This window comes from Aphelocoma coerulescens, chromosome 17, assembly GCF_041296385.1.
Source record: "Aphelocoma coerulescens isolate FSJ_1873_10779 chromosome 17, UR_Acoe_1.0, whole genome shotgun sequence".
Classification (NCBI taxonomy): domain Eukaryota; kingdom Metazoa; phylum Chordata; class Aves; order Passeriformes; family Corvidae; genus Aphelocoma; species Aphelocoma coerulescens.
Window position 1 is genome coordinate 296,366 of NC_091030.1, and position 12,688 is coordinate 309,053.

A 12,688-nucleotide genomic window follows, 5' to 3' on the forward strand; every position below is an offset into this window, starting at 1 on the left:
GCTCTGTGCTCGAGCCATCGGGGCTGCGGCGGGACGCGCGCCGTGATTGGCCGGAGCGGGAGCGCCGCGAGCGCCGGCCGGAAGTGGCGGGGAGGGGCGGGGGAGCGGAGCCGCCGAGGTGCGGGGGGACAGCGGGGACACGGGCACGGCACGGGGGGACACCGGCCACGGGGGGGACAGCGGGGACACGGGCACGGCACGGGGGGACACCGGCCACGGGGGGACAGCGGGGACACGGGCACGGCACGGGGGGACAGCGGGGACACGGGCACGGCACGGGGGGACACCGGCCACGGGGGGACAGCGGGGACACGGGCACGGCACGGGGGGACACCGGCCACGGGGGGAGGCCGGGGAAACTGGGCACGACACGGGGGGCACCAGGGCACCGGGCACGGCACGGGGGAGCAGCGGGCAGGGCCCGGGGGGCTGCGGGCCCTCGGCGGGTCCCCGGTCCGGGCCTGACCGCAGCACCCCGCTCGGTTGCAGGCGCGGCGGCAGAATGACACGATGGACGCGGGCTGCCCTCGGCTCCCAGACACCGTCCTGTTCGAGATCTTTCTGTACCTGGACCACGCCGACGTGCTCTCGGTGGGGCTCGTCTGCCAGCAGTGGCGCGCCGTGGCCCGCGACGAATTCCTGTGGAAGGAGCTTTTCTATCGCTACTACCGCGTGTCCCGGGATGTGCCGCGGCACCCAGGTGCGCTCCGGTGCGCGGGGCTGACCCCGGGGCGGCACCTGCCGTGAGCCCGGCACACACACGCCGTTCCCCCGCTCTGCCCGCCGCTGTCGGGGCGGTGGAACCCCTGAACCGCGTGGCCTCAGCTGTGCCACGGTGTCATGGGCTGAGATGTGCACGGACAGGGGTCTGGGACTGCCCAGGCCCTTGAGAAACGGGGCTCAAAGGGCTGAAAGTGGTTTGCCTTTCCCTTCTTTTCACAGAAAGGAGGTTCCTGAGCTGCCTAGGCAGGTGCTCTCTGTAGCTGCTGTCCAGGGAGATCTGGGAGTCGCAGTGAGTTGCCACACACGGCTGCATCCCAGCCTGCTTGGGATCTGTGCAGTCACTGCTGGCTTGGCCTGCCCGGGACTTGGCAGCCCCTGTGCTGCAGCTCTGCCCCTTCTCCAGCTGGAGCAGGCACTGCTGCAAGCGCCGTGGGCTGCTCCCAGGGCCCGGGCTGTGCAGAGTCACCTGTGCCTGTCTGGGGCACGTGTGGCCCTGTGACAGCACTTGGGGCATGTGCTGAGTCAGCAGCTGCCCCACAGCACCAGGGCAGGTTGGATTTGATGTGGGCTCACATCAGGAGCTGACTGAGCCTGGCAGGGCTGTCCCTAGCCAAGCTGTCAGAGGGCTTGGGGGTGGCAGTCGTGTGGTCACAGCTCTGCTCCCTGCTGAGCATCCAGTGCTGGAAGCAGTTTGGTGCAGTCTGGAGAGATGGCCCAGCTCTGTCACACCAGCTGGGACAGGCCCTGGGGACATGGCAGCAGGAGCCCTTGCTGCTGAGGGGGGTTTCTCTCCGAGCAGCCCGTTCCCAGGGTGTTGCAGGGCTTGGGAGGGCTGTGCTGGGGGCTCCCAGCTGTGGCTGAGGGAACTGGATCCTGTATTGTGAATTGCAGTGGCTGTAGAAGGGCAGGAGGAAATGCCAAGGAAGAAGTGCTAAGGATCAGGCAGTGGAAGCTGATCTCCTTGCAGCAGGAACACCAGTGCAGAGGGGCTCTGGGAGGAGATGGGATATGGATGGGGTTCTTCCAGGCTGGGTGACTTTGCTCTTGCAGACCCTGGGAGCTCCATGGGGCTGGGGACGTTCTCTTTAGGGTTTATCTAAAAGGCTCATTCCCTCCCAGCCTTCTGGAGCTGCTTAGTCAGCTGCCAGCCCTGTTCCTGAGCACTAATTAGGATCAAGCAGTCAGTGTAGCTCAGTAACATATTCAGGCACCTCCCTGGCTGCTGGAGCTGTGGGCACCCAGGAGAAGGCAGTAGGACAGGGACAGCTGGCAGGCGTGGGAAGGGGCTGGAGGGTGAGTTTGGGGAATACCCCTGCCAGCCTGCCTGCCCTGGGCAGCCCCATGGTTGGAGGAGTGGTATCCACCTGGTCTGTGAGAGGAAGTGTTGGGTTTGCTTGGCCAAATGGGGCCTACCCAGGCTGTTTCCCAGCCGGATGGGCCGGGAGCAGGAGGTTCTGAGGGGGCTGAAGCACCCAGCCTCGAGCAGCAGTGGGATGTGCTGGCCTCTGCCTGCAGGAGTAGGTGCCTCCTGGGCTGCAGCGTGTTCCAAAAAATCCTTCAGTCCTGTTCAGTGTCACCAGGAAAGTTGGCCCTTATCCATATACATGTCTAATCCTCTTTGCTTCTTTGGGATTTGCTGCTACAACAAGTCTGTAGGCTGCCTGGCTGGGCCCTTCATTAAAGATCTTATTCCATCTCTGGTGAGTGTGCCCCAGGCTGTGCTCAGCACACTGTGTCCAGCTTCTGTTCTTCTCTCTCATTTTTTTCAAGTCTCTTACCTCACAGAGATGGGTTTTTCCTGGTCCCAGACCCTTTCTGGAACCATCTTAATTCTGTGTTAGACAAGACAGAGATAATCAGTGCAGAGCTGGGTATGGTGAGGAGAAGCTTCCCTCTTGTCACACCTGGTTGGTTTGGTTGTGCTGGAGCACGTGTTCCTTCTCAGGACTGTTTTGTCCTGAGCCAGGTTTTGGTCTGACAGCAGCACCTCTGCCCGGGCTGTTCCAGCAGGGGCTGTGCTGGTTTGGGAAGCAGAGGTGTGGTGTGGAAGAAAGGGGTTTTTGTGTGTGGGAGTAGGGAAGCTACTGAGGAAAGTGCTGAGGGCTGGTAGCTGAGCTGCAGCCCTGGGCTGGTGCCCCAGCAGAGCTCCTGGCCTTGCTTGCAGGAGCCAGGGCTGGTTTATTGAAGCCTGATGCCATGTTTAGCCCAGCTCTGCTCCCCTCCACTGACACTCCTGTCCCCTGTCCCTGCTCTGTGCTGCAGGTGCTGTCTCCTGGTATGATGAGTTCCAGAGGCTCTACGACACCATCCCTTGTGTGGAGGTGCAGGCCCTGAAGGAGCACAATGACCAAGTTTTGCACCTCAGCTTCTCCCACTCTGGCTGCCTGTTTGCATCGTGCTCCAAAGACTGCACGGTCAAGGTAAAGTGGTAGGTGCCCTGCCCAGCCCTTGCAGCCTTGGTCCAGTGGGGTTTAGCCCTGAGAGCAGCCTTTGGAAGTTTGTGGAGAGGTTTGACCGGATGTCCTTGGACTGGGGCTGGTTCCTGCGGGTGCTGAGCTGTTTTCTAAGCCATAGAACTAATGACTCTTGCAAATGTAGCCTTGAGGGCTGTGGATTCCAGCTCCAGCCTGTGTGTGTGTGGAGGTGGCCGAGGTGCTTTGCTTTCTAGGTACGGATCAGTGCCCTGTTGTGCCCTGGGTCTGATGAAGAGTGGGGAGATCACGATCCACTGCAGTGGATCATGAATTGCATGAGTGGTTGTCCTGGGAGGAGTCTCTCTGAACATGCTGGAAACCCAGCTGTGACAGCACCATTCCCTGCCTGAACACTCTGTCCTCTGGCCCATGGAGCAGCAGTTCTCCATTTAGCCCCTCTCCATTTTCTGTCAGGGAAATGGATATGGTGAGTGGGAGGCAGTTAAGTGGGGTTTGTGATACTGTTTGTTTTTCATGTCCTGGTGAGTACTGGCAGAACAGATAAAGCAGAAGCACTCTCAGGCTTCTCAGCAGCTTCCTGACTGTCCATCTCTCTGCAGATCTGGAGCAATGAGCTGGACATCTCCCTGCAGCACAGCTCCAACATGAGGCCGTACAACTGGAGCTACACCCAGTTCTCCCAGTTCAACTCCGATGACTCCCTCCTGTTGGTATCTGGTGTCTTTGTGGGGCCCCACAACTCCTCCTCGGGGGAGATTGCTGTGATCAGCATGGGTAAGTGGGGCTTCCCTGGGGCATATGAGTGCTGGGTGAGGGGGTTCCCTTCTTCTTTGGGAGTGCAGTGGCTTTACCTCAGCTTGTCCTGACACGTGAGCCAAGGGGTTCCAATCACAGTTCCAGAGGGGAAACCTCACAGACAGCCTTAACTCTGCTGGGGTCACCACAGCAGCACCTCAAGGCAGTGTGATGTGTATTTAGCCTCACTCCCATCTCTTCTAAGTGCCAGTCTGGGCAAGGGTTATCCACATCACTCATCTTGAAGCCCCTGCCTCTGGCTTATGTAGTGCTGGGCATAGAACCACAGAAACCCAGAATGGTTTGGGTTGGAAGAGACCTTAAGGCTCATCTTATTCCAACCCCTGCCATAGGCAGGGACACCTTCCACTGTCCCAGGTTACTCCAAGCCTCATCCAGCCTGGCCTGGGACACTTCCAGGGATCCAGGGGCAGCCACAGCTTCTCGGGGCACCCTGTGCCGGGGCCTCCCCATGCTCACAGGGAACGATTCCTTCCCAGTACCCCATCTAACCCTGCCCTCTGGCAGTGGGAAGCCGTTCTTGCTTGTTCTGTCACTCCAGGCTCTTGTCCCAAGTCCCTCTCCAGCTCTTTTGGAGCCCCTTTAGGCCCTGGAAGGGGCTCTAAGGTCTCTCCAGAGCCTTCTCTTCTCCAGGCTGGACACCCCCAGCTCTCTCAGCCCATCTCCAGAGCAGAGTGGCTGGATCCAGCCCTCAGATCACCTTTATGGCCCTAGTCTCACCCTTAGGTCTCACGGGGCTTTCTGAGGTGTTGTCACCTGAGCCTCTTCCCCTTCTGCTGCAGCTCCGTGTATGTGGCTTATCCCCCCTGTGTTCTCTCACCATCTTTGTGTGCAGTCCCACAGTGCCAGTGGTCAGGAGTGCAGCAGGAATCAGGAGTGCACAGCTGCCTTGGTTGGAGAGGCCCCAAGCCCCAGGGGTGGGAGTGAAATGCTGTATGTGCTTAACTTGTTCTTGTCTGCAGGGCCTGCTCTGGGCCCCGCTCAGGGAAAGGGTGGGAAGCTGGATTGCTCTGTGCTCTGGCTCTGTGCACTGCCCTGTTATTTTGGTTTCCCTTGTGCAAGGTATCATCACACATCCCTGGAGAAAAGAGAAATCATCTGTCTCTGTAGCAGTGGCTGGGAGATGGATGGAGGTTGGCACTGCTGCTTCAGTGCCTCTCCTACAGAGACCTGGATCCACTTCCTCTGTCCCACATGGTTTCTCCAGGGCTCTTGTTGGAAGCCACTGCCTCACACTCATGTTTCCCTTCCAGAGAACTTCACGCTGCTTTCCAGGGTGAGGAATAAGCCGTATGATGTGTTTGGCTGCTGGCTGAATGAAACCAACTTGATATCAGGCAATCTGCATCGGATTGGGCGCATAACCTCCTGCTCGGTGCTGTGGCTGAACAATGCTTTCCAGGTGAGCTGCCTTTCTTCCAGCTTCACAGGCAGCACAGCTTCCTGCTGGCTCCTGGGGGAGGGAGAGCTGCAGGGAAGGATGGCTCAATCCTCCTGTCCTCCCTGTTTGTCTCCTCTGACTTGCCCTCAGGATCCTGAGCTCGAGGCAACCCTTGCATGAGGCTTCTCCACACTCGGTGTTGTGGTACTCACTACAGTATTCTAACTCTGCCCTCAGATCTCATTAACTCTTGCCCCATTAATTAGGCTGAGGAGTTGGCTGCAGTGCTGTGCAGCATGCATTGCCCAACAGCAGGGCTGCTGAGGTCCTTGGTAGTCTGAAGCTGGGCCTGGGACTGCTGTAGGCTGGCATGTGTCCCAGCAATGGCCTGTCTCCCACTTGGTAGCTCAGGGTGTTCCTGGGAGCTGGAGGCTGAGCTCAGCCCCGCCTGGCCTTGCTGGGGTTTCTTGGGCCAGGTGCTGTCTCTGGTTCTGTGGTGAGACTTGGAGAGCTGAGTGTGCTGGCCTCAGACTGCTCGTTCACTCCCTGGCTCTTGGGCTGCTCAGTCATGTTCCCCGTGTTTTGCCTCTGTTTCAGTGTCACATCTGCACATCCCCCCCATGTTTTGTGATTTTTAACATGATGCTGACCCCAGGTAAAATCCTCTGGTGCCAGAGACCTTCCCAGAGCCATATCTCCATGCTACACTGAGGCATTACCCCTTCCATCCCTGAGAGGCCAGGAAGGACCTTGCCCATGACAGGGGTGTGGGAGTACGGCTGCAGGCTGGGAACAGTGAGGCAGAGAGGGACCTGCTCTGTGTGTCTGGAGCAGATACTAAGCTGCCCCTGCTGAGGGTACAAGCACACTCCAGGAGCACGGGGATTCTCTGCCGCTGCTGCTGTGGGCCAGAGGGATCCCACTTCATGCTTATCCCAGAGGCCTGTTCCTGAAATCCTTGTCAATCATAGAATGTAGAGTATCCTGAGCTGGAAGGGACTCAAAAGGATCAAGTCCAGCTCCTGGCCCTGCACTGTAAAGCACCAGGCAGCACCAGCTGATGACCTCAGGGTACGGTGGCAGCAGGGCTGCCCAGTCACTGTGCTCCACTGCTGCCTGCCTGCAGGAACGTTTTCTCTGGCTGTGTCTCTATCCAGAATAGGAAGGAGCTCAGCAGAGCTGGCAAGCCTGGGGCCAGCTCTTGTGTCAGTGCCCCACTCAGAGTGTGAAGGGGTCAGTGGGGGCCAGTGTCCCTGTGGTGCCTCAGGTCTTGGTTTGAACTGTGGGAGTGACGTGGGGTGGTTCCCGCTCACTTCTCCCCTCTGCTCGCAGGGCATTGAGTCTGAGAATGTGAATGTGGTGAAGAGACTGTTCAAAATCCAGAACCTGAATGCCAGCACCATCCGGACCGTGATGGTGGCCGACTGCAGCCGGTACGATTCCCCGGACCTGCTCCTGGACTACGAGGAGCAGCTGGCTGCTTCCTCCACCTGCCCAGTCTTTGATCTCGGCAGTGACAGCGAGGAAGAAGAGGCCAAGCCCAAGCCGCCTCCAGAGCCAGCCATGCAGGAATTGCTGGATGCCGGGGGTGTGCCGGAGGAGCACGGGCTGCAGCAGCTCTTTGATGATATCATGGAGGGCCGCGTGAGGCCTGCCATGACCGAGACAGAGCTGGAGACAAAGGTGGCCGAGCTGTTTGTGCGCAGCAGAACTAAACCGCCCGAGCCAAACCTGCTCTCCACAGACAGCAACAGCAAGACAAAGTACTTGATCTTCACCACAGGATGCCTCACCTACTCCCCGCACCAGATAGGTAAGGCTGGGTCTGAGCCTGGGGCAGCTGGGGCTCCCTGGGGGCCTGGGCTGCAGCTATGCTTGGGATTTGGGTCGGGAAAAGAGCTGGTCTCTGCTGCCTGTTTGTGAGGCGTGAGCTGCAGTTTGCTCTGGGTTCTGAGAGGCCCCGGCGCTGAGGGGAGTTCCACCTCCTCCACTTGCCTGAGGGTTGTTTTGTTGCTGCCAGCATGACATATGGCCAAAGTCATGGCAAGGGCTGAGCAGAAGAGCAAGAAGGAGCTTCTGGTTAAGAGCACCAGGCATGAGCAGCAGTGGGTGCAGGGGCAGGGCAGCACTTGCCCTGAAGGATTGTGTGGAGGGACCTCGGTCCTGTTCTCTTTTGTGGGTAGACAGGGCATCAGGGTAAGCCTGAGCAGCATGGGGTTGATGTGTGAGTCACTTGTGCAGTGCCCCTGTCCCTTGCCTGCCTCCCCTCTGCTTGGGGTGGGACTGCCCTTAGGTGAGCTTCCAGCCTTAGTGAGACACCTGGGAGTGAGGAGGTCTCCCAGAGGATTATTCACTGCCCCAGCCAGTGTTTCTGTGGTGAGTGATGCTGGGCAGGTTGCAGCCTCCTCCATGGTACCAGTGGGGTACAAGAGACTGTGGGTGCAGCGTGCGCCAGGCAGTGGCGTTGCTGGTGACCTTGTCCTGGGTTAGGATGTCAGTTGCTCTCACCTGGGGCACTCCTGTTAAGGCATCAGGACTAGCAGAGGCTGAATTTACTGGGAATCCTACGGGGAGCTCCTGAGTGGGGAGCAGGAGCAGGTAGACTGGCTGTTTCCCCGAGAGACCCTAAAGCTGGCAGAGAGGTGGAAAGGACCAGGAGCATGGGAAGGAGGGAGCTGCTCCCAGACAAGACTACTGTGAAGCCAGACAGTTTCAGTTCCTTTCACTGCTTTGCACAGTTACAGCCTTGCTTCCTTGCTCTACTGACCTTCCTATGACATGGTCCCACACCAGTGCAGCCCCATGAGGTGGGGGAAGGCAGTTTCCAGAGCTGCAAGCAACTTAGGCTTTGCCCACCTCAGTTAGGAACATGACCTGGACTGAGTGAGCTCTGCTCCATGCTCCTGCCCGTGGGCTGGGTTTGCAGACAGCTGTGGTGGGTCTTGGCCTGCCCTGGGCTAAGCTGAGGCGGCACCTGGATCCCCTGGGCTGAGCCAAGGCCACCTCGCAGACTGGGACCTGCCACACACCAGAGCAGAGCCTTTGAGCTCCCAAATTCCTCTGCAGCTTCCCAGGGCTGAGGGATTTGTGTGATGCCTTTGAACTCTGTGACTCCCTGGCTGGTGGCCAGCACTTGCAGCACAGGATGCTGCTTGAAGGGCTGGACAGTTCCTGTCCCACCATGAGTCACTGCAGTGTCCTTTGCCCCTTGGTTTGTGTGCAGAACTGGCTTTGTGCACCTGCTCTGTGCCCCCAGGACCTGAAGGAGCTCACTCTCTGCTCACCTCCCACTCTGTGCAGCGCTGCTCCAGCCTGAAATCCTTGAGTTCCCGTTCCTCGTGCTGCTGCCAGGTTGAGCAGTCTGTCCTGCTGACTCATGTATGTCTCAGTTTGGAATGGGGAGCATGGTGCTGTGGAAGTGAGGATGAAGATGCTGCTGAGCCGCACCAGTGAGGTGGAAGAACACTGGTCCTGTCCCAAAGGTCCCAGGCTCAGGAGCAGAGATATTGGGAATGGCCTTGGACTTGGGGTGTAGTGGGGTGTCACCCGCATCTTGTTGGGCTGCGGGAGAGGGCTAAAATCAAGGGTGGTGTTAGCAATTCCTGCAGAGGGGCAATGGGGTGGGATGGGCTGGGCCACCTTCCAGCTCGCCCTGGACCTGCTGAGGATGAAGCCTGTGTGTGCCCAGGAGCTGCTGAGGCTCACAGGGGTTCTCCAGGAAGCCATTGGGGATGGACCATTTGTGGAGCTGTTTGTGTTTTGGACCTCTGCAGAGCTGGAAGGGGACGGTGGCTCACTGCTTGACCCATCACTTGTCTCCTTTAGTCAGGAAGCTCAGAAGCTACAAAGCACTTGAGCACAGTTTGGGTTTAAATGTCTGTTCTTTGAGCCTTCTGGGACAGATCCCCGCCTGCCCTTGACAGTGTCAGGGGAAAACCCTGCCACAGCCAGTGCATCTGCTGGGCTGCTCCAGGCTGGCTACTGCAGAGAATGGGCCCAGCCCAGGGATTCATTTAGGAGAAAAACCCTTCTACATCTAGCATGTCTCCTGAGCCAACGCAGCTTCCATGTGCTCCAGAGATGGGCTAGGGCGAGGTTTGGCTGGACCCACAGGCACCCCCTGTCTGGGGTTGGATGTGCCAGGGGGTTGCTCATGGGCAAGGCCCTGGCCCAAAGCCCACCTGGAGAGCTGAAGGAGCCTGGCCAGGCTAGCAGCCCTGTCCTAGACCTTGCCCAGCAAGCTGGTTCTCCTTTCTTAGCCGCATCAAGGGAAGCCCCTCCCTGAAGCCTGGGAGCTCCCCAAGTGCTGCTGGCAGCAGCCTGTGGAACTGCCTCCCTCTGCTTTGTGTTCCACAGGGATTAAAAGGATCCTGCCCCATCAGATGACGACCGCAGGGCCGGTGCTGGGGGAGGAACGGCGCTCAGATGAGTTCTTTGACTCCCTGGATCACGTCATTGACATCCACGGGCACATCATCGGCATGGGCCTCTCCCCTGACCACCGGTGAGCGCAGAGGGCTTCAGCAACTGGGCAGGAGCTGCTCACAGGTTCTGTGGGGTAACCAGGACATGAAGTGACTGTGGTGGATGGATTGGGTGCCTGCTGATCCAGGTGCTGATAGTGTGTTGCTGCTGAGCATCGCCCCCGGCTGCAGCAGGAATGTGTTCCTGAGCCAGCTCAGGACAGGGTGTCTCCTTCTGAGCGTGGAGGAGCTGCCCACACCAATGGGTCCTGTTCCTGAGGCAGATCATCCATAGAATCTTAGGATGGTTTGGGTTGGAAGGTACCTTAAAAACCATCTAATGCCCTCCCTGCCCTCCCCAAGGTACCTGTACGTGAACAGCCGGGCCTGGCCCCAGGACTGCGTCATCTCAGACCCGATGCAGCCGCCTCCCATCGCTGAGGAGATCGACCTGCACGTGTTCGACCTGAAGACCATGAAGGAGGTGAAGCGAGCGCTGCGCGCGCACCGGGCCTACACACCCAACGAGGAGTGCTTCTTCATCTTCCTGGACGTCAGCAGGGACTTTGTAGCGAGGTGAGGGGGTGGGCAGGATCCTGACCCTGCATCTGGGAGGGCCTGGGGCTGTTGCTGTGGGATGGCCAGGTGAGCAGAGCAGTCCTGTGTGTTGGGAGCAGAGCAGGGAATGGGGTTGGAAAGAACAGAGGGACTGATTTGGAAGGTGCTGATAAAGGGTGGCTGCCCTGGTCCTGCGGTAAATCCCTGAGGAAAAGGTAAATTTGGGGCTGTGGTGTGTTTGGTGGCAGGTGGTAAATGCCCTTCTTGGAGCTGCCAGGTGCTGTGGGGTGAGCTGAGAGGCCCTGGATCCCAGAGGGAGCCGCCTGCACAGGATGAAGCTCATGGAGACAGGGGCTGGGGTATCCTCTGCCCCCATCCCTGCAGAAGGATGGGGGTGGGAAGAGCAGGGTGTTGGGGCTGCTGGGCTGACGCTGAGACCAGTGGGACACCCTGACCGCTGTCTGTCCACCCCAGCGGGGCAGAGGATCGACACGGCTACATCTGGGACCGGCACTACAACATCTGCCTGGCCAAGCTGCAGCATGACAACGTGGTGAACTCAGTGGCGTTCAGCCCGGTGGAGCAGGAGCTGCTGCTGACAGCCAGTGACGATACCACCATCAAGGTGTGGCGGTCTCCACGGGCCGTGCGTGTCCGGCAGGCCAGGAGGCCCCGGCCCAGGAAACTGCTCTTCTCCTGGCTCATGAACCAGAAAAGCTGAACCCAGGTACATCTGCTCCTGCAGCTTCCTCACTGCAGCACCTCCTTCTGTGCTCACAGAGCCCTGAGCCCTGCACAGAGATGAGCTCTAGGCACACAAATCCTATGGCTGAGCCAGGAGGGGTCCTGGCAGCGGGAATCGCCTCCTCCTTGAAGCATCTGCTTCGTACAGGACATAAGAGCTGGGGCCCTTTTGGGGGCCTTTCAGGCAGCAGCCGAGCTGGTCACTGCAGGGTGGGCTCCCACAGCTTCTCACCAGCGTTGCTACTTGGGCACAGCTCTGTGGGCGAGCTCTGGGCTCAGGGGACACTGAGGCACGTCCAGTGTGGGTCTGTGTGAGCCAGGGATGTGGCTGGCCCCACTGGGAGCTGCCAGCTGCAGAGCGCTTGGCAGGAGCCGCGGTGCAGCTGCGCTGCCTGACTGCAGGACTCTCTTAATATTGGCGTTTTATTAATGTGTGTTTGTCCCAAAGCTCCGCGGGCAACTCCTCTGGCTGCGGGGGAACGTCAAGTGCCTCCTCCCCATGGCACCTCTGCCCGGGAGGGCAGCAGGGACTGGGGGCAGTAAGGGGACAGCAGGGCCAGGGCTGGGAATCTGACTGGCCCCAGGGTCTGTGTATTGGTATCGCCAGTTTTCAAACTTGGGAGGGGGGAGGGCTGGTGGTAACATGGTGTTGGATTTGCCTCTGTCTTCCTCTGAGTAGCACTTCAATAAGCTATGGATCGGGAACGTATTTATTGTGGGGGATCTGCTGTCCCTTTCTGGGGTACCCAGGAGGACAGCTTACCTCCTGCCCATGCTACCCAATCATGGCACTTTAGGTTCTCTTGGTATGTTCTCTGTGAAGAGGTGTAGGCACCCACGGGTGCTGCAGGTACTCATTCACCTGCAGGTGATGGGGACGGAGCCCTCCCGCCTGCAGTGACAGCTGAATAAGCTTCATGTTCCTGGGGCTGACCCACCATGGAAGGGGTCAGCTCCTCCAGGCCCCTGCGGGCAGTGGAGACAGTCACTTGGAGTTATTACAGACTCAGTGGTGTTCACTGTCTGGCCCTTGAGCTTCTCTCCCTGTAGCAGGTACCCAAATGTCAGAGTCTAAAATTAAGCTCCTAATCTTGACCTGGCCTAGATGGGGCCCTAGGAGCTGCTGTCGCTCCTGGAAGCAGGGCTTGGAAGGAGCCGCAGGGGGAGGCATTTTGGGGCCCCCCTGGAAGCCCCAGGGCAGGGGCCTGTGCCATTCCCAGTCTGGGGTTGCTGATAGACCTGACAGAGGTGGCACTGATGGCTTTAGCAGCCCTTGCAGCAGGAGGGTCGGCACCTGTGTCCTGCTGTGCCCCAGCTTCATCCAAAACCCCCATACTCAGGTTTTCTGTCATGAAATGAGGGGTTCCTTCGTGTGTGCGTGTGCACACAAGCTCCACATCCCGCTCTAGTCACACAGCGAAGGAACAGCCTCTCCCTCCTCCCCCAACTGTGAACTCTCCAGCCGTGGCTCGGTGCAGCAGCGAGCGAGGCACTGAGGTGTTGTTTGTACTGCTCTTCACTCTGGCATTGAATAAATACTCTGCTAAAGCATCTCTGCAATGTGAGCT

At 59.0% G+C, this 12,688-nt stretch overlaps 1 protein-coding gene across 1 annotated transcript; it reads left to right on the plus strand.

The window, feature by feature from the left end:
• Positions 1-81: 81 nt before the first annotated feature.
• Positions 82-12,688, plus strand: FBXW5 (F-box and WD repeat domain containing 5). The gene is made up of 9 exons (XM_069031796.1): positions 82-118; positions 490-700; positions 2,986-3,143; positions 3,758-3,932; positions 5,228-5,376; positions 6,688-7,168; positions 9,712-9,859; positions 10,182-10,394; positions 10,851-12,688. Exons 2-9 carry the CDS (start codon positions 511-513, stop codon positions 11,095-11,097), a joined length of 1,761 nt encoding a protein of 586 aa, XP_068887897.1. The 5' UTR covers positions 82-118; positions 490-510; the 3' UTR covers positions 11,098-12,688.